General features: G+C 54.0%; 1 protein-coding gene across 3 annotated transcripts; it reads right to left on the reverse strand.

Annotated features, from left to right (window-relative positions):
- Nucleotides 1-1,531: 1,531 nt before the first annotated feature.
- Nucleotides 1,532-21,423, reverse strand: LOC138825493 (structure-specific endonuclease subunit SLX4-like). 3 transcript variants are annotated; one of them, XM_070020130.1, is made up of 15 exons: nt 21,338-21,423; nt 18,431-19,173; nt 16,272-16,496; nt 14,275-14,464; nt 13,327-13,539; nt 11,256-11,455; nt 10,845-11,161; nt 9,715-9,892; nt 9,284-9,372; nt 8,457-8,603; nt 7,736-7,902; nt 4,634-6,852; nt 3,751-3,847; nt 3,003-3,428; nt 1,532-2,631 (listed from the first exon to the last, which is right to left on the reverse strand). In XM_070020130.1, exons 2-15 carry the CDS (start codon nt 18,783-18,785, stop codon nt 2,292-2,294), a joined length of 5,163 nt encoding a protein of 1,720 aa, XP_069876231.1. In that variant the 5' UTR covers nt 18,786-19,173; nt 21,338-21,423; the 3' UTR covers nt 1,532-2,291. The 3 variants fall into 3 exon arrangements, with proteins under 3 accessions (XP_069876231.1, XP_069876232.1, XP_069876233.1); XM_070020131.1 differs by lacking the exon at nt 21,338-21,423 and adding an exon at nt 20,713-20,799; XM_070020132.1 differs by lacking the exon at nt 13,327-13,539.
- Nucleotides 21,424-24,030: the final 2,607 nt, after the last annotated feature.

Here is a 24,030-nt window from a genome sequence, read left to right on the forward strand (position 1 = left end):
CACGACATGGTCGCTGGGGGAGGTAGGAGTCAAGGAACAAGGGGTGCCTGGGGTGTGAACTTTCCCCAGCAAGCAAAGGGGAGTCCGGTTGAAGAGCGGGAGACCGGGGAGTTCAGAGAGCTGTGGGACTCCACGTGGGATTGCTGTCAACCCTCCTCCCGCATGATGGATGTGGGGGAACCTCAGGTAGCCCACTGGAGATGCTGTTTGGGGCCTGCCTGTCACCTCAGCACTCGGGAGACTGGGCCAGGAGGATTTTCAGTTTGAGGCCAGTCTGTTCTGTATTGCAAGTGCCAGGCCAGCCTGGGCGATGTAGTGAGATCCTGTCTTAAAAATGGAGTGGGGAGCAAAGAAACCTGTGGGTTTAAACAGCCCAGTGTCAGAAACGCTATTTCAGGAGCCGTTGTCGCCCTCCCGTCCAGCTGTGCTTTCCAAGTACCCCAAAACTTGTTGGGTGCTGGTGGGACAGACAGTGGCCCCTCAAGAAGCCTGGTGAGGCTCCTGGCAGGCGGAGCCTCAGCTGTGGGGTGCAACGGTGTCTGAAACCAGGCGCCCACAGGATGTTGAAAACCACAGGGGTCGAATGAGTCTGTGATCTGCAACAGGCCAGAGAGGCTCACCGGTTCCCACGGACAGATGCCAAGCCTCTTCCATGCAACCTTCCAGACCCACCCGCCTCCCATCCCTATATCAGAGGAGTGTCCTCGGGCCTGATCTGTATTTTCACTGAGCAGGCTGAAGTAGGCGGGCCGTTCTCCTGGTGTGTGTGGTGGTGGTAATGTGTGTGGTGTGTGCATGCGCGCATGCATGTGAAGAGTAGCTCTCACTCTCGGCTTTCTGTCCAGCGGTGCAGTCAGTGTGGCGTCAGATACAGACCCCAGTGTCCAGGCCTTTACTCCCTTGGCTGGGCCGGTGGCTCCTTGCCCAAGCTAAGCTTGTGTTTCTCTTTTGGCTGTTTCCATGGGACAAGGCCAGGCCGTAGCCAGGGCTGGGCCGCACACAGGAAGTAGACAGGCCAGAGGGCTGGTCAAGTCACAGTGAGGTGTGGAGGATCAGGTTGTGTCCTACGAACACCAGTTCTGCTGCAGGGTGTGGTTCCAGCTTCTGGAAGGGAGCTCCTCCTCCCGCCTCATCCGCGGAGCAGCCCTGGGCCCACTTGGCTTCTCCAGCCTTGCTGCAGGTGCCCAGAGGCAGCTCTGCAGCCTGCTGAGCAGCTTCTGTGGAAGGAGCTGGTGCTGTCCTGGACAAGCCGCACCTGCCGCATGGCAGAGGGCTCAGGGTCTGGGGAAAGTTGGCACACATGTGCGCCTCCTGCAGGCCGCCTGGACCATCTGCCATATCCATAACTTTGTATGTGGGGAATTTATAAATATCAGAAAAAAGGGATCCCACTGGATCTGGAGGGGCCCGCCTGTGCTGGTGACACTGTTGAGCAGTGGGGGTCGGGCTCAGTGCCTCTCGCAGGGTCACCTGGCGTGGGGACAGGGGACGGGGACAGGGGACGCACATGAGAAATGAACAGAGAGAAATGGAGAGTCAGCAGCCATCGAACTCGTGGCCCGCATCACTAGTGACTTTACTGGAACACGTATCTACATTGCTATAAAGCCGCCTTTGTTTTATTGCACATCATAAAAAACCAACTGCACTGTATTTAAGATGAGGTCATACGCAGGATGAGGAGGCCCAACCTTCTGTGTGTTCCATACTGCTTCTGGGCCGCAGCTTTAACACAGGTGGGTGGAACCCGCAGCCACTCACCATGTCTGTTGGGGGGGTTTCAGACTTGAGCCCTGGTCCCCTGTCCCATCTGGAGACTGCTGGTGATGACAGGTGTCTGGGAGGGACACCAGGAGGCGCAGCACCTGGGTGTGGCTGTGAGAGGCGCGCCCGCCTGGTCTGCTAGTGGTGGCTGAGATTAGCCTGAGTGCCACCGAGCCGGGCAGGCAGCTGGACCTGACGTCCACCTCGGTGCACTCTGGGACAGTTGTGCTTTGGGCCTAGCGACCCTGACAGATGGGGAGCAGTCAGACCTCGTGAACACATGGGGGGAGACTGCTGGGCTAGGGGGAGACACGCTGTGCGACTGAGGGAGGGTCAGACCCTACAGGCCGTGGGAAGAATGGCCCCGCTGTGGAGAGCAGAGGGAAGGGTGCAGGCACGTCTGTTGTCCAGGCCCAGGCTGATGTTTGAGGGTGACATGCCTGTGGCGGCCTGACCCCCGCGGGCTCCAAGGCTCTCACAGACGGCCCGTGGACTGGAGCGGATCGGAGTGGGGGGATGGGGGCCTGTTAGTTCCGCTCCTTTCTCTTCCTGCCCATGCGCTGCTGCCCTCTCTTCTTGAGCTTCTCCTTCCGGGCTGCAGCGGTGGTGAAGGTGATGCACTGGGTGTCCAGGATGTCCAGCAGCTTGGTTGTGGCTATGTGGATGCCATCCCGCTTCAGCTCCGCCTGAAGCTCTGCCAGCTCCAGGGGCTGGTACTTCAGCACCTTCTGGTACAGGTCCGGCCTAGAGCGGACGTAGCGGCGCAGTGCCGCCTCCATGTCTGCTGTCTGGATGGCTGCCTGCGACGCGCTCAGCTCCTCCCCTTCCCCTGCAGACTCAAGGGTTGCTCCGAATTCGCAGGAAGAACTGGAAAGAACAGATGACATTTTGTGATACCCCTTGGACTAAGGGCAGGTTTGACAGAGGGAGCTTTTATGGCCCGGTGGAACCTGGCACATGGCAGGGCCAACCCCCAGGTCGCAAGATGCTCCTCAGCGTGCCCTGCGGGCAGCTGGGCCCCCAGGCTCTGCAGCTGGCTGGCTGGAGTTCCTCCTCAGCTGGAGAGCCAGGGTGGGACAGGGCCTGCTGCAGGGAGGGAAAGGGCTTTCTAAATCACCTGGGTTTCTAACAGCTCAAGCCTAGAAATCACTGGGCTCCTGGACTTGGGCTGACCCCCTCTCAGCCCCGCTGCTCAGAGGATATCGAGTGGTGCTGACCTGTGGCCTCCATCTGGTTACCTTTGTGAGCTAAAGGAGCTGTCACTGCTGTCCACGGAGGTGGCCACTGACTCCTGGGAGCCTAGGAACTGGGTGTCACCGGCAGGACCTGGAGAGGCTGGAGGTGGCCCACGGGCTGGTGACCTGCTCAGGAGTGGGATGCTTTCACCGGGCTGCAGCACACAAGGTTGGGGGCCCCTGGTCTTCGTAGGCCCCTTGGACCTTTGGGTCCCAGGACTCAGGGATGCCGTGAGCTGGGTGTGGCCTCTGGCGCTCGAAGGCTTGTCGGTGTCAGTGGTGAGGGTCTGGCTGGAAGGCACCTCGGGGGGCACCTGGGAGGGCTGGATCTCATCCTCAGAGTCTGACTCCAGGGTCTGGTGCGTATATTGGAAAATCTCCTTTAGTTTTAGAACCATCTGGCGTTTGGGCAATGGGCGGACTCCAAATCTGCACAGAGAAACAGAGCAGTGTTCACTTAAACACTGTGTGGCTACAGTCCCACTTCCACCCCAGGGGAGAGCATGGAGACCCGTTTCCCAGTGGAAACGGGTTGGCTTCGTGGGATCAAATAACCTGGCAACAAAATGCAGAAAGCCAGGCGGGTCCCTGCCCCAGCCACATGCTCCCTAGAGACAGACTGTAGGACCTCCCTCCCACACACAGCCCACTGCAGGGCCACGCACGGGACCTTCTGACTCCAGGCTTTCCAGGCCCAATTATGCACAGGATGGAAAAGACCAAGTATTAGAAAGCGCTGAAAGACACCCACCTGTCCAGTTCCTTCTTCAGCACCGGGGTCTCCATGATGGAGTACTGTGGCATGGGAGTTATGGGCACTTTGGGGGGCAGGTTCTTCTGATCAGCACCTTTGGGGTAAGCACAAGAAGCACAGGTCTCAGCATGAGGGAGACGGGCTTGTCACTACTTCCAGTCCTGGGAGTGTCACCAAGAGAAATACAGCATTGAAAGACTCCAGCCAGCAATGGGTAGATCAGGGCAGGCAACTTCTCCAAGTAAGATGGAGAATGACCAGTGAGCACAGGAAGGGGTGCCGTCATGGGTGTGTCAGTCAAAACCATATACTCGCGTGGCGGGGCACAGGGGCCAGAGTGGGGGTGGGGACGGGAGGCGCTGCGGCTGCTCGGGCTTGCCTGATCCCAGGGCTCAGGTGAGGGCTTCATCTCAGGGTGCTGCTCCAGACATTTTTTTTTTTTTTTTTTTTTTGGTCAGTCGTGGGGCTGAACTCTGGCCTGGGCGCTGTCCCTGAGCTCTTCAGCTCAAGGTTAGCGCTCTACCACTTGAGCCGCAGCTGTGTATGTGGTACTGAGGAATCGAACCCAGGGCTTCATGCATTCTAGGCAAGCATTCTACCACTAAGCTGCATTGCCAGCCAAGGCCCAGATTTTTTTTTTTTTTAACAAGTGTCCAGGTGAACATTTAGATGGAGACCAGGCAGGCTGAGGAAAAGCTGACTGACTGGCTATGAAATAGATGTTGGTAGCTATCTGAGTCTCCTGTGCTGTGGAGAAGGGTCTGGAAGGCAGTGGGAGAGTCTTGTCCAGGTGAGCAAGGCCTTTGGCATTGCTTTTACCCAGCTCCAGACCCATTCGCGAAGTCAGTGTAAAACATAAGGCCCTTCCCAGGCCACTTACTTGGTGTCTCTGGCCTTGCTGGTTTCTGAGTTTGGGCATTTGGTGTCTGTGCTGCAAAAGGAGCCTCTGGAGAGTTCTCTTCCTCATCCCAGTCGTCCCACAGAGCTGGGTTCAGGAAGCTCAGCCTGCTGCTTCCTGGTGTGCTGGCCCGTGGGGGCCGCGCTGGCAGTGCTCCCTGGGCGGCCACGCTTCCCCGGCTCAGGCTGGTATCTGGGAATCCTGGGGAGAGGCGGCCACCACTGTCCAGGGCCTCCTGGGTCTGACTTCGGGGACTGCTGGTGCTCAGAGGGCCCGTCCGCTCCAGGTTCAGGTGGTCAATTGGAATTGGTGAAAGAGGCTCAACGTGCCAAGAGTAGTTACCTGCGGGAACTGGGGGGTCACTGTCCTGAAGGGGGCTGCTGTCAGCCGGATGGGAGGCCACCACCACCTCTTCCTCATCTTCACTGTCTCCAACTTCTACCACTTCACTCACGGCAATCTCATTTGGCAGGCCCAGCCCCGGTGGAGAATGTTTCTGGTACTGCCGAGTGAAATCGGGGCAGCTTCTTGTGGCAGGACTTGGTGCCAGCAAAGAGAGCCTGTGGCGCCTAGAGTAGGGGCAGCTGACGGGTGACACATGGGGCCTGGTGACCGAAAACTGTGCTGTTTCTGGCCCAGGCCTGTGTTTTGTGGAGGTCTTGGACAGGCGCCGAGCCTTCCTGTCTGCTGAGGGCCTCATCCTGAGGCTTGTGATTTGGGTCTGTGATGAGCAGTCACGGCTTCTGCCGGCCAGGGGGGTGGCAGGCACCAGCCACGACGTGTCTGTGGTGGCGTCCTCCTCAGGGCTGCTGTCCTGGTCACAGAACAGCTCAGGTGAACCTCTGCCACCCACCGTGACCTGCCGGTCTGGCTGACTGTCCCCTTCCTCTGGCTGCAGCCCGACTCCTCTCCCCAGTGGGCTCGGAGAGTCTTCCTGATCTGCGTCCACATCAATGGCTGGAAACAGCTCGGAGGACTTGAGGCTGACTTCTAGGACATTCCCTCCTGGGGGGTCGTTAGAAACTGACTTGGTTTTCGTGTGTTCAAGCTCCAGCTCTTCATCTGAATCCAGCAACAGGATGACTTCATCCTCTTTGTTCACATGGGATGGGGGACTCTGGGGCCTGGAGCTCAAGTGGTCACACTTTGACTGGGTCAGGTCAATGGGCTGAGGATTTTCTGGGGAAATGTGAATGCTCTTGTTTTTGCCTTTCAGTGTGGAACTCGGTCTTTTGCCTCTCTGGTGGCCTGGCTCCTTAAGTACTGTAAGGTAGCTATTGTCCCTCTTGCGCTTTGACGGTTTAACTGGAGAGGCTGATCTTGGGGAAGCCATCTTGGAAACGCCACTGTGCGAGTGGGGCGCTGGCAGGGGCGTGTTGCCGGTGTGGCGAAGGTGAGGCTGGGACTCGCTGGGACGTCCACTCCCAGGGGACTGTTTGAGGCCGCTGCACAGGGGTTGCTGAGGGGTCGGGGGACAGACTGTGTCTGTCCCTGACTCCTCGACCGTGTCGTTGTGCTCATTGTGACTGCTTGGTGTTGGGGACAGTTCAAAGAATTCATCTTGAGTTGACGCAAGGAGTCGCTCATAATCATGGACCGTGATTGGGTGCACGGGGGAGCCATCTTTACTCCCTGCCCGGCAGCCCGCAGAAGGGCTGCAGGAGCTGGCGCGTCCAGACATCTCCATCGTTGCCTCCTGCTCCTGGGTCTCTGCCTTCTCTACTTGGTCTGAGCACTGGTCCTGGAGCAGAAGGGGGTGTTTTGAATTTTCCCAGCTGGCTGGAGTCTCAGCTTTTTCTGGCCAAACTGACTCCGCTTGTTCTGGCTTTTCCAGCTTTTCGTCTCCCTGGCCTCCTCGCTGGGCAGGCTTTGTGCCGTGACCGTCCTCCCCGAGCTGACCCTCGTCCCTGTCTTTGTCTCTTGCTTTTTCCTCTTGGAGCAACTTCCGTTGAGTCGCTGCAAATTCATAAATTTCTTCCATTTCTGCTTCATTCACTTCTTCTCTGTCTTCTTTGTGGCCCTCAAATTTCAACAAAGTCTCTGCTTCCTCCTCTTCATCTCCCCACACTGACCTCAAGAGTTCTTGGAAATTCTCTGCTCTGCTTTCACAATTCTCATCTTCCTTCTCCTGTTGTTCACACTCCATGTCTGTCACAACTGGCACTTGTTCACACAGATAAGCAAGGTCACTCACACCAAACCTGCAACAGGAAAACTGGGTTACCAGTGCTCTGCACAGAGGCTTCTCTGGGCACTGGGGCCAGTGGCCAGAGCAGCCTGCACGAGGAACAGGTGCACCTCACTGTGGCCTTCCTCCACTCTCCTACACCCAGGCTTTCTGAATGCGAGGCCTCCACAGCTGCAAACATAAAAGGGGGTCGGACTTTCTGTACATCCCAGGAGTTGGCAGAGCAGTGATAGCAGGGGCTGACTTCCCCTGGCAGGCCCTCCAGACAGGCAGGGCTGCCAGCTAGTCGGTGCATTTTAGACCCCCAGAAAAGCACCTGAGGGCAGTGCTGCCTGGGATGAATGGGCCTTTGCCCCAGACACCCTCCCCCTCCCCTTGAGCCCTGCTGCTACTATCCCGACCTCGTGGGGACCATCGAGGAGGTGTGCTATGTGGGGTACTGAGGCCATGCGCCAGTCATAACATGCCAGAGAGGCCTTTCAGCCAGTGCTCCACTGACTTCAACTGCAACGCTCGATGCAGGGGGGCTGCTGGCCATAAACTTGGGGTTAAAAGATATAAACAAGACTGGAGGGCTCTGTTTTTTCTTCTTCTAATGTGTTTGCACTGGGGCTTGCCAGGCTGGGAGCTCTCCCTTAGCTTCTTTGTTCAAGGTTAGCACTCTACCCACTTGAACTAAACCTTCATTTCCAGCTTTTTGTTGGATCACTGAAGAGTCTCATGGATTTGTCTGTCAAGGCTGGCTTTAAACTATGACCCTCAGATCTCAACCTCCCGAGTAGCTGGTTTATAGGTGTGAGCTGCCAGAGCCCTGCTGGGAAGTCTTTTTGATGGCCTGCCAGCCCCTGTCCCTGACACTCAAACACTGTGGAGCACACGGAGTTAATCATCTCAACCTGAGGGCCAGAGTGTGCAGGTCGGGAGCCAGGTGGGAAGGCAGGTCTAGGTCTGCGGCATAGAGATACTGCAGGAATGCGCAGACTGCTTCGGCCCTCACGCTGCTCAGCAGGACACGCTGGGTTTGATCCCCGTCCTCCACAGCAGAGAAGCCTTCACGGTTTACCTAAGTACAACAAAATGCAGAGGCGTACTGATGGACAGCTGTTGCTGGTGTGGACAGTGACTGAGGGGCGCCCGTGAAGTTTCTGGCCTCAGAGAGCACCGGACCCCAGGAAGAGTGGGTGACACGTGTGACACTTCTTGCCCAGAATTCCGCAGGCTGGACCTTCATTTTCAAAGTCATAGTGAAGTGGATGTTCAAGGAACTGCTTGGTTTTCACCTGATAGATGTATCCTGGGCTCTAGAACCTTCTGACAAAAACATTACTGTTTACTGAATTCTTGTAAGTCAACACATTGGAGGAGACACTAAACCTTAGAGATCAATAGTGAAAATTCATAATGATGCAAATGGGGGAGAAAAGAAACAATTCTGGGGGCAAGAAAGGGTTTTTATTTAAAGGAACTGAAAATAGGACATTTCCCAACCTTTAGGCCATTTCTTACCTCCCACTTCTCACTGAAGCAGAGCATAGTGGGTGAGATGGAGGAGGTGGGAAGGCCAGGCAGGTGTGCGACCGAGGGAGGCGCTAGCTTGCTGCTAACCTGAGTACTTACATACTGAATGAGCAGCGGACATCGGGCGTAAAGAACAAACTTGTGGGCATAAAGCGTGTCCCCGCTGTCTGTCTGGAACTGGACATCGCTCAGGTGTGGGTTATTGACCATGGTGCCAAAGTCAGAGACCAGCAAGCGGAGGGAGTGCTGCAGTGAGGCAGAGGACAGCGCAGTGAGCTTCCTCCATCGCTGCTTCTACCTGGCCCTGAGGGCGCTGGGGAGGGCCAAGAGCCTTGGTGCTCGTTTGCACTCCACAAAGTGTCCACCAGGTGGTGGGGGGTCCCCGCCCCTGGGTTATGTTAAGGCCCTTGGCCATCCAGAATAAACCCACACCCTGAGCTGGAGCTGCTCAGGGACCTGCCACTCTGAGGCCACGGGAGGGACATCACCAGGTTGGTGCTGGGCTGACACTGGTCCTCATGGATGACACCCAGAACTCTATAAAGTTTCCATCTCCAACACAGGATACTGAACTGCTGGTTGAGACCAGTTCAAGACACCTGCGCACAAGGGCCCAGTAAGTCCCAAGCGAGTGCCTCAGTGAAACAGGCAATCTAAGATCCCTCTGGACCCCCAGGACGAAGCTGGCGATGGGGCTCAGCTGTTGAGGTATCCACAGTGTCCAAAGGCAGGAGGACAGCATTCTTTTCTAGCCTGACAAGGGGACAGATGAAGGGAATGGGCTCTCAGCTGCTCTATTCTGGGGTTATCAGGATATGTCCACCCTATGGAAAGCAGAGATCGTGGGGCACGAGCACCCGTAGTAAGACCACAAAGCCAGGGCAGAGCTGACAGGCTGGCTTGCGGCACACATGCCCCGTCCTTACCGAGGCGAGGCTGCTCCTCTCCAGGGGCTTCTCCTCGGGAGACAGGACAAACCCAGTCAGGGGAAGTTGGCTGGGCATCACATCCAAACCTGAGAGAAGGATTTCCACATTAAAACGATGTCAGGCCTGGAAGCCGTCGTTTGCCAAGCAGACCACATGGAAGGCAGGCCTCGCTGGACCCAAGGGCATCTTCATTTCATGCAGGCTCCTCTGACCACTTAAGCTCCCCCAGGAAGACAGACAAAACTAGGCTGTCTTTGGTTAAAGTTTAAGGAAATTGTGACAGACCTAAGTGTCTACATCATATTCACTTCGAGGAAACAAAAGAACCCGAGCCTGTGTTCTCTGTGTGCTGCCTTCACCCGGGCACACGGCGGGGGTCCAGCCTGCCTGGGAACTGGTGGGTGAGCCTCGACATCCCCCAGTCTCACCTTCTGAGCTGATGGGTAATGGGCTGGCGCTCAGCCCCTCCTTGGCCAAGTCCATGAGGTCCTGGAGCGCCTGGTGCTCCCTCTGGCTGGCCGACGGTGGTTGACAGCCAGGACTGACAGCAGGACTGCTTTGGAGGGCAGGTGGCTGTTCAGATAGCACCAGCTCAAGTTCAGGCTCCTGAAGGCGGTGGGAAACCAAGATGAGCGGTCACTGTGGTGAACACACACGCAGCGGCAGCCCCAGGAGCTTCCCCTCCACTGTGTCAGCAGGCTTCCATCACGGCCCGAGCCTGCCTGTGCCTCCAGGTCTGTGCAAGCTTACCTGAAAGTTGGAAGAGCCCCTGAGAGCCCACTGCCCCTGGTGCCATCCGTATGGCTGCAGGCAGCTGAGCACTGGCTCAGTGCTGGAGCAGGGATGTCTGGTGCACGCATTTAGAATGCAGGTCCAGGGCCCCAGCTCAGATTTTACTGCATCCAGGGGATAGAGCCTGGACTCTATATTTAATTAATTTCAATTTATTTATTTTTGCCAGTTCTGGGCTTGAACTCAGAGGCTGAGCACTGTCCCTGAGTTTCTTTTGCTCAAGGCTAGCACTCTACCACTTGAGCCACAGCACCATTTCTGGCTTTTTCTGTGGTACTGAGGAATCAAACCCAGGGCTTCATCCATGCTAGAGAAGCACTCTACCACTAAGCCACATTCCCAACCCCTGGACTCTGTATTTTAAACAAACTCTCCAAACGCTAAATTTCAGGAGCCCAAATCCTCCCTTTTCTTTTTTTTTTTTTTTTTTTTTTTGCCAGTTATGGGTCCTGAACTCTAGGCCTGGGCGCTGTCCCTCAGCTCTTCAGCTCAAGACTAGCGCTCTACCACTTGAGCCACAGCACCACTTCCGGCTTTTTCTGCTTATGTGGTGCCGAGGAATCGAACCCAGGGCCTCAGGCATTCAAAGCAAACACTCTACCATGGAGCCACCTTCCCAGCCCCAAATCCTCCCTTTTCTTAACCAGGAGAGCCATTTGGTTCCTCCAAAAAGAAATGATCTACAGCCAGTGTCCCTCTGACTTCCTCCTCTACCTCTTGGACTCTCTGCTTTCCACATGTGCACCGGGGCGGGGGGCAGGCTCACCCCGGCAGGCTGCTGAGGCACAATGAGGGGCATCAGGCCGTCCGTGTAGAAGGACTCTGCAGCCCAGCCTCGGGTCAGGGCGCTGCCCTCCCACAGAAAGTTCTGCTTTCCTTCAGGAAGCTGCAGGCACCAGCCTGCCTTCTCCCACTCTTCCTTGAGGATCCTGCTGGCAGGAAGCAGTGGTGTGCTGGTCAGTTCCAACTCTTCTGCCAGGAGCTGGGCCACGCGATCCTCGATCTGTCTCCCTGTGGTCTCAGAGTCCTGGACTAACAACTGTGGTGGGGACAGCAGGACTCTCTTCTTACGACTCTTCTTCTCTAAAGATAAACAGAAGGGACTCAGTCAGCAGTGGATCTGTTTACCATCCTGGTAGCCGCCAGCATTAGCTCTCAGCCAGGCAGTCACACATACCTGCTCCTAGCCTTATCTGCTCTGAAAAAGCACTTTCCAGGGTGAGTGCAGGCACGGCGGGACTCTGCTCCATCTCAGACCGGGATAGAGCCATGGCCATCAGCATGTCTTCAGATAGAGGCTCTGGCTTCACCTTCTGCCTCTTCTGTGGCTCCTTGTTTGTGGCTCTTTTCCGTTTCAGACCTCCGGTGTAGTCGAAGCTAAAAAGCAGAGAAAGTGAGGGCTTGTGCCGAGTCCTGCCTGTTTTCCTCGGAGCGGAGAGGGAAGGGATCAAGGTGTCCCTCACACACTGCCATCCTCTTTCTGGTATTGGTACCAGGCTCAACTCCGGGCCTTGCGCTTGCATAGACTGCTACCATTTGAGCCACATCTCTGGCCCAGAAGCCATCACCACCTTAGACTTTCACTGTGCTGATTCTATTCCACATGAGCCCATTCAGTCCTGGGCCAGAGGTTCTCAGCACGGTCCTGACTGGAGGGTCTGGGCTGTTTTTGGCAGATGGACAAAGCTGTCATTGGTATCTACACAGCCAAAGATTCTGGTGAAGCCACTGCTCTATAACTCTTAAGTTGGCTCCCTGGATATCCAGCAGATTCTGTTACTAAAATCAGATGCACTCAGAGGCAGCCCTGGCCACACTGGCCACGCGGGGGTGGGGGGCCCTCGCCTCCTGCAGACCCCATGGAAGTGCCTCTGTCCAGCTGCTCTGGGAGCTGAGGTGCAGCACCCCTGACTCCAGGGAGTTTGGCAGGAAGGAGTCTCTCTCTGGCTGGAGAGGACCCCTGCTACCTGCATGAGCCGCAGTGAAACAGGAGGGTGCGGTGGGAAGTAGCTGTGAGCACAGACTCAGATTTCCTGCACCGCAGGAGTTTCCACCCTCTGTTTTGCAAAATCTCATGCTCTTCCCTGGAATGGGAAGTCCAGACTTTCTCAGGCGAGGCCTCAGATCTAAGCAAGCCGTAACTCAAACCCAGGTTTCTGAGAACCTGCATACTAACCACAGCCACCAAGCGGGAAAGAAGCGGCCCAGGGGCCGGCACCCTGCCTTCGTGGGGGCAGAGCCTGGGCTCAGGGAGCTATGTGAGGGACTCGGTGGAGGAGGCCTTTAGGCCCGCCCATGCCTGCTTTTGGAAGCTGAAATGCCTGGGCGTGGCTTAGCAGAGGGAGGTACAAGGTCCCCTTGGGGGTGCTCAGTTTCTGTAGCTTTCTACTAACCAGCCTTCTAGAAGGATCCACATACATCTAGTTTCATTACTTAGAGGCATTTTTAAGGTAGACATATTTAATCTGAGAGGCAAGCAACTGGCTTGGATAGTCTGTTGTAAGGCTTCAAGGCTTCCAGTCCCAGGACACTCATGTGGATATGCTAAATATAGAAGGTTCCAGGGCTAGGAGAAACCTGTGTCCTCTGTGATCTCAGCTGTGGCCCAGCCCAGAGACCCTGAGCCATGTGCAAGGCAGTTGCCAGGAAAAGCAGCCACCACTTTTAACTTTCCCTTCACTCTTGCTAACTGCAAAGAATTCCCAAACATAGAAAGGCCTGGGCCTTTGTTCCCTGTAAAGCTCTGCTCACTCAGTGTCCTCGGCAGGAGGGAGCCTGTGGGCAAGGCTGACTCTTGTGCCTGGGGTATGCATGCCAGGCACCTGTGTCCCAGCTAGAAGATTCTTTATTTTAATATGCATGCATTCATTCATGTAAATTACAACATAAATAAGCTCAACTCTGGTTCTGTTTAGTCAACTCTTTGAACTCTGCAGAATAATCTGACACTAACATTATGAAAATCAAACTAAGTTGGAAATGGAGGCTAAAGCAAATGCCAGATCCAGCCAGGAAAATTGTCAGATTGTGGGACCAGCAACGTCTTTAGGAACTCGAAAACACCAAAGGGTCCTTTAGCAACCATCCTCATGCACACGCAGACTCCTCTCCCTCAACCCCTTCAAGACTGGACTTGATTTCCTCCCCAAATGTGTAATTTCCAGGACCCATGAGGACCCTCCAACATGACAGTAAGCTTTTCCAAAAAGTATAATTTGAGCGCAAGCGCTGCATTTGCCTCGTCTTACCTGGGAGCAGGGGGGTTGCTGCCCGCCCTGGGCTCGGCTGCCTGCAGCCGCACAGCCTGCAGCAGGAGCTGCGGCCCCACCTCCATCCTCACTGCGCACTGCTTCAGGTGACTGGCTCTGCTCTTGGGGCTGAGGAATGGTTTGCCACAAATGGGGCATTCTGGGATCTGGGGTGCAGAAGACTTCTGTATCCCTTCAGCCTCATCCAAGCACCTGGAGGAAGTCAGCACATACAGGAGCCGCTCCCCAGCAGTGTGGACCGCAGTGCATGCCGGTCCCACACCAACAGGGGCTTAGCAGGGCCCAGAACCAATCTCCTCACAGTCTACGTGTCTCCTGCGGCAGCCCTGGATGCCAAACTAGGTATGTGTTAGCAGCGGTAGCCAGATACTCCCAAGTATGGCCCCAAAGAACTAAAAACACTTGTTCAAGTATATAAAACTTATGTCCACAGCAGCTGTAATCAACAAAACACAAAAGATAGAACTAAATGTCCACCAAAGAGGATAAACAAATGTTCTAGCCATACAATGGGCTGTTACTCAGCTGCAAAAAATGAATGAAACCCATATATGCCACATGGATGAACCGTGAAGAGTCTGTAAGTGGAAGACACTACTATGATTCCACTGAAGCGATGCATCCACAATTGGCAAATCCAGAGTGACAGACTTTTTTTCAGGAGTGAGAAGCAACAGTATGAAAGACTGCCAAAGTGGGGAGGTTTCTTTTTGGGGAGATGACAAAAAAATCCAGAACTGGTAGTGGCAATGGTTGCACAACTTTGTCAGTGTCAAAACGGCTACCAATGAATTGTGCACTTGAAGTGAGTGACATACATATGTCAGTTTTACAATGACATCTCAGCAGAGCTATGTGTGATGATAGCAAGGGCATCCTCACCTGTGTGGTATTGTCCGGCGGGGGTGCCCTCAACGGTGCCCCTACCTGTTCACATGCTGCTCCCTGCGGGTCACGGTCATCGTCGAGAGGTTCTTGTGGCACATTTGGCAGAAGAACAACCCCTTCTCCTCCAGGCCGTCGTCAAACACGGTGGTGCCTTCCCTTCCAAGCTCCTGCTGCAGGGCCAAGGCCACCGCAGCGTCGCTGTCTGTGGCAGGGAGTCTGGGCTCAAACCCTGCAGAGAAGCATTCAAGATCCATGAGTACGGCCTGGAGGCACCCCCAGACCTCTGTGGCGTGGACACAGCCTGGCAGCACTGGTGTCGGAGGTGTTGCCAAGTGAGGAGTGGGCACTGTGAGCTCTGAGAATACCTCTTCCCAAGTTTCAGTACACACGGGTTGCCTAGGAAGCTTATTAAAGGGTAATTTCAGAACCAGTTGCAGTGGCGTAAGCCTGGAATGCTAACTTGGGAGGCAGAGACAGAGTTGCATTTCAAGGCTGGCCCATGGAATTAAGTGACTTGAGCTGGGAAGGTGGCTCAGTGGTAGAGTGCTCACCTCCCATGCATGAGGCCCTGGGTTCGATTCCTTAGCACCATATAAGCAGAAAAAGCTGGAAGTGGTGCTGTGGCTCAAGTGGTAGAGTGTTAGCCTTGAGCTGAAGAGCTGAGGGGTAGCACCCAGGCCCAGAGTTCAAGCCCCATGACCAGAGGAAAAAAAAAAAAAGTCTGTGAGACTCCATGGGAGCCAGTGTCTGGAAACAGTGGTATGTGTTTGTCACTCCAGTTACAGGGGAAGCACAATGGCAGGGTACAGTGACCCGCTTGAGTGTAAAGAAGGAAAAAGAAAAAAAAAAAAAAAAAAAAGCAAGGGACTGTTCTACAAGTCTTAACTTTAAGAAACGACTCGAAGCTGTGGGCTAAAAAATAAAAAAAACTAAAAAGGAGACTATATGAGCTGCAGCAAAGTGCAGCATGTGAGCTTATCCTAAACTTGTTCAGATAAAGCCCACAAAAGATATCCTTGAATTCCTGGACAACTGGGGAAGGGGGAATATAAAGTAGACATCAGGCAATGTTTGTTTGTTTGTTTGTTTTGGGTCCAGTCATGGGGCCTGAACTCTGGGCCTGGGCGCTGTCCCTCAGCTCTTCAGCTCAAGGCTAGCACTCTACCACTTGAGCCACAGCGCCACTTCCGGCTTTTTTTCTTTTTTCTTTTTTTTGCTTATGTGGTGCTGAGGAATTGAACCCAGGGCCTCAGGCATGCAAGGCAAGGACTCTACCACTGAGCCACCTTCCCAGCCCTCAGGCAATGTTATGAATTAGGCGTAATGATAGAATTGTGGCGATGTAGGAGCGTCTGAGGGTGAAATCTCATGATATCTAGCTTTTTCAGTTGATGCAGAAAAAAAAAAGGCATGTTTGTAGAAACACAAAAAAATACGTGGAGCATTCTAAACCATTTTGGCCCAGATTGCTGCCCAGTTCATAATCACAAGACAAGATCTGAGAAAGTAAAAGGAAAAAGATTTGTGTGTGTGTAGGTATCTGTTACATCTGAAAGAAAGCTACAGGTGACTCAGTTGTTTGTTTGTTTTGGTTCCGGTCGTGGGGCCTGAACTCTGGGCCTGTGCGCTGTCCCTCAGCTCTTCAGCTCAAGGCTAGCGCTCTACCACTTGAGCCACAGTGCCACTTCTGGCTTTTTTCTTTTTGCTTATGTGGTGCTGAGGAATCGAACCCAGGGCCTCATGCATGCAAGGCAAGCGTTCTACCACTGAGCTACCTTCCCAGCCCCGACTCATTAGTTTTTAAAAACTTTTCCTTTAAGGCAAATTTTTCTAACAAAAGGGGAAAAAAAAGGAGGAAAGGGCATCCTATCAAGCAAGCTGAGGGGTAGCTCACGCGGCGCCTTTATTATGGGGCCACATCCGGTGCAGCAGGGAAGGGAGGTGCCGCACAGCAGCCCCGTCCACAGCAGGAATGAACTCTGGCTCCTTCTGCCTCACCTCCTCCAGAACTAGAAGACAGAACATGCTTGCCATACCGTTTCCTGCCACCACCTCCTTGTAAGGGCTCTCTGGGCCTTCTTCTTCTAGGGCAGCCCCAAGGATGTTCTCTTCGGAAGCATGACTCAAACGCTCAGGGTCTACTCTCTTAAACTGTTGCATCCGCTGGACAGCCAGCTCCGCGGCGCGGCATCTGGATGGACCTGGCCTGGCTGCTGTCAAACAGGATGCGGCAGGCTGGGAGTCACCATCAGGAGCACTCTCTGGCAAGGAGGAAAGTATTTGCAGCAGCTGTTCTCTCTGGACAAAGAAAAGACTTTCCCCCAGACGTAAGTGAGCCTCAAGCCTCCAAGGGGTTCTTTGCCAATGCATTTAGGCTTGACTTGACTTGCAAGCAGTAGCAGGACCGATGTCTTGTTGGAAATCAATGACTGGGGACGGGGGAGTGAGTGCTGAGCAGTTTGGGGGTTCTTTTGGGGTGATAAAAAATGTTCTAAAGTGAGGCTGCGGTTGCACAACTCTGAATGTACTAAAGTATACTTTCAGAGGGCATTTTAGGAATGTGAAAAACATCTCAATGAAGGTAGTATGGCAGAAATATTCATGACAAATGTTTATCTCGTTCTAGCTCAGTTCTATCACCTGGGATCCACAGATGGCCTTCAGTGGAGGTCCTGAGGTCTCTGAAGCTGGGTGTCCACCCCGCAGTACATACGGGCGGATCAAGGGCAGCGTGAGGGCCAGCAGTGGCTCCGGAGGAGCTACAGCCCTGACCAGGAAAAAGTGTTCCCTCAGAGCAGGAAGTGAAGAGGAGGAAGATCTAAACCAAACTCAGGAGCCCAAACTCTTGTGGTATGTTTGACATGCAAGGATGGTGCTCAGCTGTGTGTGACAGATCTATGGCGTGATATGCCAAGAGTAGCTGGGCAGGAAAGCTAAGCTTTACACACCCACACCCACACCCACACCCACAGAAAAAAAGAATAAAAGATCTCTGCACACCCTTCAACAGCCTTCTTAGCAGCCTAATCAAATTGGCTACTTTGGAAGGATTTCAAGAAAATATGAAAAGTGGCATGTAATCCTGTCAAGTACATCATGCAACTATTCTTAGGAAATTCTCAAACAACTAAGGGCTCTAAATATAATCATAAAGAAAATTCACAAAGGGGTTATGTTTTCCATGACTGATATTTGCAACAGGAGTGGGCAAGCTAGTTCCAGTTCTTGGCTGCTGGTTTTTTGTCAATAGTTATCTTGGCACAAGGCCTCGTCCGCCCTTCTCTGTCAGGTCTACAGCTGCGGTCAAGCCCACCCCATCCTCTTCTCCACCGCTCCCTGCATCCATGCGACCCTGGACACTTGCAGAAGCCCCTGCCAGTGTCAAAGTCTGCACAAGCCTCTCTGATAATATACAGTGTATTACCTGCATATAACCTGTGCGTATCCTTCCACGTTCTTTACATCACCTCTCCTTTCACAGAATAGCTACAACACTACGTAACTAGCAGTTATCCTGTATTGCTTAGGGAATAAAGGGAGCACTTGTTACTTACACAGGTAAGTTTTTCTCAAGTGTTTTCCACCTGAGGTTGGTTGAATCCTCAGATCTAGGACTCACAGCTAAGGAGTACTAGCTACAGTTGCAACACAGTTTTTTTTTGTGTGTGTGCTGGTCCTGGAGCTTGATCTCAGGGCCTGGGCATTGTCCTGAGCTGCTTTTGCTCAAGACTAGACTTGAACTACAGCACTGCTTCTGGATTTTTCTGAGTATTTTATTGGGAGACAAGAGTCTCACTTTCCTGTCCAGGCTGGCTTCAAACCGTGAGCCTCAGATCTCAGCCTACTGAGTAGCTAGGATTACAGGCCTGAGCTACTAGTGCCTGGCTTTTCAAGGTTTTCTGATCCTGTTTCAAAACATTACAAATCACTTCTCATAGGGCTGGGAAGGTGGCTCAGTGGTAGAGCGCTTGCCTTGCATGCATGAGGCCCTAGGTTCGATTCCTCAGCCCCACATAAGCAAAAAGCTGGAAGTCACTGTGGTTCAAGTGGTAGAGCGCTAGCCCTGAGCTGAAGAGCTGAGGGACAGCACCCAGGCCCAGCGGTCAGGCTCCACGACTGGACCCCCCCCCAAAAAAAAAAAAAAATCACTTCTCATGTCCTCTGGAAAGGTCTGGAATAACTCTAGCTTGGTTACCTGTCCAGATGTTCTGTGCCTTTTCCGAGAGCACAGGAAAGTCTGGAGCAGGAGCAAGCACATCATCTTCTCCGTTCACGGCGGGAGTGGGTTCGCTTTCTTGTGACTTGATTGCTCCTTGCTGTTCAGTCCTAGTGGCCTGGCTGTGTGGAGGAGGTTTCTTCTCCACAATGCCTTGAAAGGTCTTCTTCGTAGCAGGTTGTTTGGTCTTTTTCAATTTGTTTCTTATCTGAGTGCTGTTTGAGGTCTTTTGTGGTTTCTTTTCTGCAAATACTTCTTTAGTTCCATTTTTTTTTACCCTTTGGAAAAAGCTGGCACAGAGTTCTTTAAAATCATCATCAGACTCATCCATCATCTGACCAGTTTTAAGGCCCTCAGATTGATCTTTAGGAGAGCGAGGGCCAATCTTGGAGCATATCCACAGCCAAGAAACCAAACCTGTGCTTAACCGAGCTGAGCTTCCCCCTCCTGACCTCCCCCTGCTTCTCACCCAGCCACTGAAGTGCGCACAGCTGAGCTAAAATATTGTGTTCCTCTCTGTAATTATTTAAATATCTTTCTGCAAATTGGACCCACAGTTAAATAATAGGTTTAAAGCCTCCCTCTGTTACAGGTTCATAGCTGAAGAGTATCTTGTTGTCCAACAGCTGCCTCTGAGCTACAATATGTATGAACGTGGCATTCAGATGATTCTCCCAAATCTCCATTTCTCATAAAGGACGTGGGTTCATTCAACTTCACATCTGTAGAAAATTAAAAGCATCAAAGTATAACTAGACAATTGCTAATTTATGCTATTTCCCCCCCCCCCCCAGGAAGGTAAAAGAGCATGTGAGATAGGGCAAGTCTCCAGAGTAACAATTCTATCAAGTGTGTGGCACCACTTGGTTAACACGGACCTACCAGACAACAGACACCTGCCAACAGGCAGAAAAATAACGTACATCATGGGAGAGTGGTTTTTACTGAAAGCTGGAAAACAAACTCCATGAAGGCAAGCTGTCACAGAAGCAGGATGACCATCAAGTTTAGGGACCCTATCTCCTTACTCGGGCCTAACACCACCCCCAGCTAAAAGATTTATCAGCAGAAAAGGGCCACAATGATTGATATGCCACTTTTCTCCATCTTCTCAGGTACTGATGACTATATATATGCAATGTTCGGGTTTGGAGGAAAAAAAAAAACACAATGATCCAATGGCAAAAAGTTCCTCATATCAAATATAGTAATGCAGTCCCCACTGCCCAGGAAATATGATTACTTATTTAGTTTTTCAAAACTGGACAGATACACTAACCTAGATTCTGCTTTGTATTGGCTGGCCCTTCTTTCAGAAGCTTCCTCTAATCTTTTTTTTTCCTTTTACTTGGCTTTTTCTTTCTTTTTTTGCTTGTCGTGGGGCCTGAACTCTGGGCCTGGGCGCTGTCCCTTGTGCCACAGCGCCACTTTCAGCTTTTTCTGCTTACGTGGTGCTGAGGAATCAAATCCAGGACCTCATGCATGCAAGGCAAGCACTCTACCACTGAGCCACCTTCCCAGCCACTTCTGGCTTTTTTGGAGTAGTTTATTGGAAGATAAAGAGTTTTATGGACTTTCTTGCCCAGGCTGGCTTTGAACTACAATCCTCAGATCTCAGCCCCCTGAGTAGCTAGTTTTGCAGGAGTGGTGGCCTTGCGAATCTTTTAAGTGGGTCCTCTCCACTCCCCTTTGTTCTCTCTCATCACGTGTGGTTTTCATGGGTTATAATCATACATAATACATAACATTTATTGTATGCTGTGTGTGCCAGACATGATTCCAATTACTGTTAAGTTCATTTCATCCTTAAAACAATCCTATACAATACAATCTACTCATCATCCTTTCTTTACAGGACCAGAAACAAGCAGGATGAAGAACTGGCTCAATTCACACAGTTTTTGAAGTGGCAGGGCAGAAAATAAAAAACTGAGGCAGTGTGGTTCTAGCCTACCAGCAAACGTGTGTGTGTGTGTGTGTGTGTGTGTATGTGTGTGTTTGCCAGTCCTGGGGCTTGAATTCAGGGCCTGAGCACTGTTTGCTCAAGGCAGGCACCCTACCACTTGAGCCACAGCGCCACTTCCATCTTTTTCTGAGTATGTGGTGCTGAGGAATCGAACCCAGGGCTTCATGCATGCTAGGCCAGCGCTCTACCACTGAGCCACCTTCCCAGCCCCCCAGCGCTTATATTTTTATTCATCAACTTCTCTGTCTCCAGCTAAGTCAACACTTTAGGAGGGCACAACGTCCGGATCTATTACATTTTCCTTGGTGTTCTCCTTCGATAATGGAGAGCTGGACGAGTAAGTGCTCAACAACCATCTGTTGAATTCATGAACTTCGAAGAGCGTGACATCGGAGGGGGGCGGGGGCGGGAGGCGCGGGGCTGCGGGGCCCGGCACGGCAGGCCCGTTTGGCACGCAGGTTCCACAGGCCACTGGAGTGCTCGCGTCTCCGCTGCGGACCACGATAACGGATGCCTCCAGGCCGCCAGCCACCGGGCGGCGCGGGGACCGGGACCCCGGCCGCCTCCGCCTCGGCCCGCGGGCGCCCCGAGAATGAATGGGGGGGCGGGGCGGCCGCTCCCGCCTCCCCAACCCCACCACCCGCCGAGGGGGAACGGCCCCGACGGCCCGAAGACCCCGATCGCGGGGCGGGCCCCACCGGCCGCGGGGCGGGCCGTGACCAGGGCCCCACCGCCCCCGACGGGCCCGGGCCCCGGGCCGCCCAGCGCGGCGCCGCCCGACTGCGGGGGGCCCAGGCCAGGGGGTCGAGACAGGAGGCGGGGGAGCAAGGCTCCGCCGCCCCGGGAGAACGAGGCCGACCCGGGGTGACAGCCCTCGCCTCCAGGGCGCGGATCGCAGCCCGAAGTCCGACTCCTCCTACCTCCGGCGCCGCGGTTTCGTCTCAACGGAGAGCCTCGCGCCTGCGCCTGCGCCGTCCGTCCGCCGCCTGAGCGAGGGAAATGGCAGGTGCGCAGGCGCAGAGCGCTCGCGCCCGCGGCAGTCGGGGACCAGGCGCCAGGGGGAGGGGGGAGAGGGGAAAGCAGAGGCTTAACCGCTTTCCCGTCGTGCTTTGCGGGCGCGCCGCGGCGAGCGTTTCCGGACGCCGCGGGGCGGGGCCGGGCGGAAGCGGCGTCTGGCTGGCTGTGTGTCCGGACGCGCGCGGTTCGAAGACTGGTCAGTGTGGCGGGACTCGGGGCGGGGGTGCGGGAGGGGAGCCGGCCGCCCTCGCGGGGCCCCCCGAGCCTGTGGGGAGCGAGCGGCCTGGCAGGGCCGGGCCGGCGCGGCGTCCGCCGGGCGTGAGGGCCCGGGGTCGCGACCCCGGGGTCCGTGAAGACGTCTGCGGTGTGCGCGTGCGCGTCCGGCGGCCCCGGGCCCGTGTGGGCCCGCCGAGGCCCCGCCGCGGCCCCGCGGCCGCCCGGCCCGAGCGCCAGGCCCCAGCCCTTCCCGCGCGCTGCGCCCGCCGGCCTCGGACCCCCGGTCAGGCCGCGTCTGCTTCCCGCGGACCGGCGAGTGGAGCCGACCCGCTCGGGGGTCGCTCCTCAGCCGCTCCCGGCAGTGGCGCCCGCGGGCTGAGGGAAGTCCTGGGTAGCGCTGGATCTGGCCGCTTGTGGATCCCGGGACGTGCCGCCGTGGCAGCCCCTCTGCACCCCCTCACCAAAGCTAATGCCCCACGTCGATGGGAAAAAGAACAACAGGCTTTTTTTTTTTTTAATTGTAAAGATACTATACAGAGGGTTACAGTTACATGAGTGAGGTAATGAGTACACTTCCTCGTGAACATTGTTACCCCCTCCATTGTTTTCCCCCTACCATCCCCTCCCTCCCTCCCTTCCCCGAGGTTTTTTTTTTTTTTTGATTGTGATTAAGTGATTACATAATTTCCCGAATTTCACAGTATTGTGGAATAATGATGCTCATTGAAAGTCACAAGTTCATTCTAACTTTCCTGGAGCAGATTGTCTATCACAGTCTGTAATATATAACGGTGCTCACATGTTATACACCATACATGTGATCAGCAGCATGGGGATATTTAGTAGTGGTTCGACCAGATGAGTGGGAGTTCTTTGTTTCTTAAGTCCTGTTAGTTTTGTCGTATCACCTAATATTTTTGATTTAGCATCCACTTATCAGGGAGACCATGTACCGTTTGTCTCTTCGTTCTTGGCTTACCTCGCTCAACATGATTCCTTCTAGCTCCATCCATTTCCCTGCAAATGCCATTATTTTCTCATGTCTTTTTTTTTTTTTTTTTTTTTGGTCGGTCGTGGGGCTTGAACTCTGGGCCTGGGCACTGTCCCTCAGCTCTTCAGCTCAAGGCGAGCGCTCTACCACTTGAGCTACAGCGCCACTTCCGGTTTTCTGGTGGTTTATTGGAGATAGGAGTCTCACGGTCTTTCCTGCCCGGGCTGGCTTTGAACTGCGATCCTCAGATCTCAGCCTCCTGAGTAGCTGGGATTACAGGCGTGAGCCACCAGCGCCCGGCTATTTTGTCATTTCTAATGGCTGCATAATATTCCATTGTGTATAGATACCACAATTTTTGGATCCGTTCATCTGTGGTGGGGCATCTGGCTTGTTTCCATATCCTGGCTATTGTGAACAGTGCTGCAATAAGCATGGAGGTGCACGTGTCCTTGTATCCTGGTTCCTGTTGTTCAGGGTCGATGCCTAGAAGTAGTATGACTGGGTCGCAAGGGAGGTCAATCTTTAGCTTTCTAAGGACCCTCCAGACTGCTTTCCAAAGTGAACAACAGGCTTTTGATCAAATCAAAAAGGCCTTACTATCAGCCCCAGCCTCGAGCCTCTCAGATGTGTCCAAACCTTTCACTCTATATGTGGCCCCCCATGCCATAGAGACAGTCGTCCGCCAGCCCCCTGACCCTTGGCTTTCAAATGCCCGGATCACCCACAATCACGGGGCGCCTTGTGTTAAATGTTAATCTTGTGGTTTTTGCTTTTAAAAATGCCTGTAACCGCTGCTGGGGGCTCTCTCTCTCTCCTCGTGAGGCAGAGACCCGTTTGGGCAAACGCCCAATAAACTCCTCTTGCTTGTTGTGTCGGCTGGCCTGGAGACTGGGCTTCTGGGGCGCCTTCCCGTTGACGAAAGTATCCTAGGAAACTGGGGTCTTTCAGCAGCTCACTCCCGAAAGCTCCCCTCCGGCCTGTGGGGGGCTGTGTGCACCTGTGAAGACGGGGCGTGTGCACCTGTGAAGACGGGGCCTGTCTGGGCGGGGCGTGTGCACCTGTGAAGACGCCATGGGGGCACCTGTTGGCGGTTACGCGGGGCGCGGCTGTGCCTCTGTGGAAATGTCGTGGAGGCCCCCCTGCTAATGATGCTGACAGAGAAAGTTACGTTTTCTCTTTTCTTTTCTGTCAGTCGTGGGGCCTGAACTCTGAGCCTGGGCACCGTCCCTCAGCTCTTCAGCTCAAGGCCAGCAGCACTCTACCACTTGAGCCACAGCACCACTTCTGGCTTTTTCTGCTGAGGAATTGAACCCAGGGCCTCGTGCATGCAAGGCAAGCGCCCTACCATTGAGCCACCTTCCCAGCCCCAAGAAAATTAAAATTTCA

This window comes from Dipodomys merriami, unplaced genomic scaffold (genome assembly GCF_024711535.1).
Source record: "Dipodomys merriami isolate MVZ:Mamm:240054 unplaced genomic scaffold, mDipMer1.0.p SCAF_137, whole genome shotgun sequence".
In the NCBI taxonomy this organism is placed as follows: domain Eukaryota; kingdom Metazoa; phylum Chordata; class Mammalia; order Rodentia; family Heteromyidae; genus Dipodomys; species Dipodomys merriami.

Excerpts from the sequence above, each read along its gene's own strand:
- LOC138825493 (XM_070020130.1), bottom strand. The coding sequence starts at position 18,785 with ATGATGGATGAGTCTGATGATGATTTTAAAGAACTCTGTGCCAGCTTT. Across the intron at positions 6,853-7,735 it reads CTGCACACTCTGGCCCTCAG|GTTTGGTGTGAGTGACCTTG; the intron begins GTTGAGATGATT and ends TTCCTGTTGCAG. Across the intron at positions 2,632-3,002 it reads AGCTCCTTTAGCTCACAAAG|TTCTTCCTGCGAATTCGGAG; the intron begins GTAACCAGATGG and ends TGTTCTTTCCAG.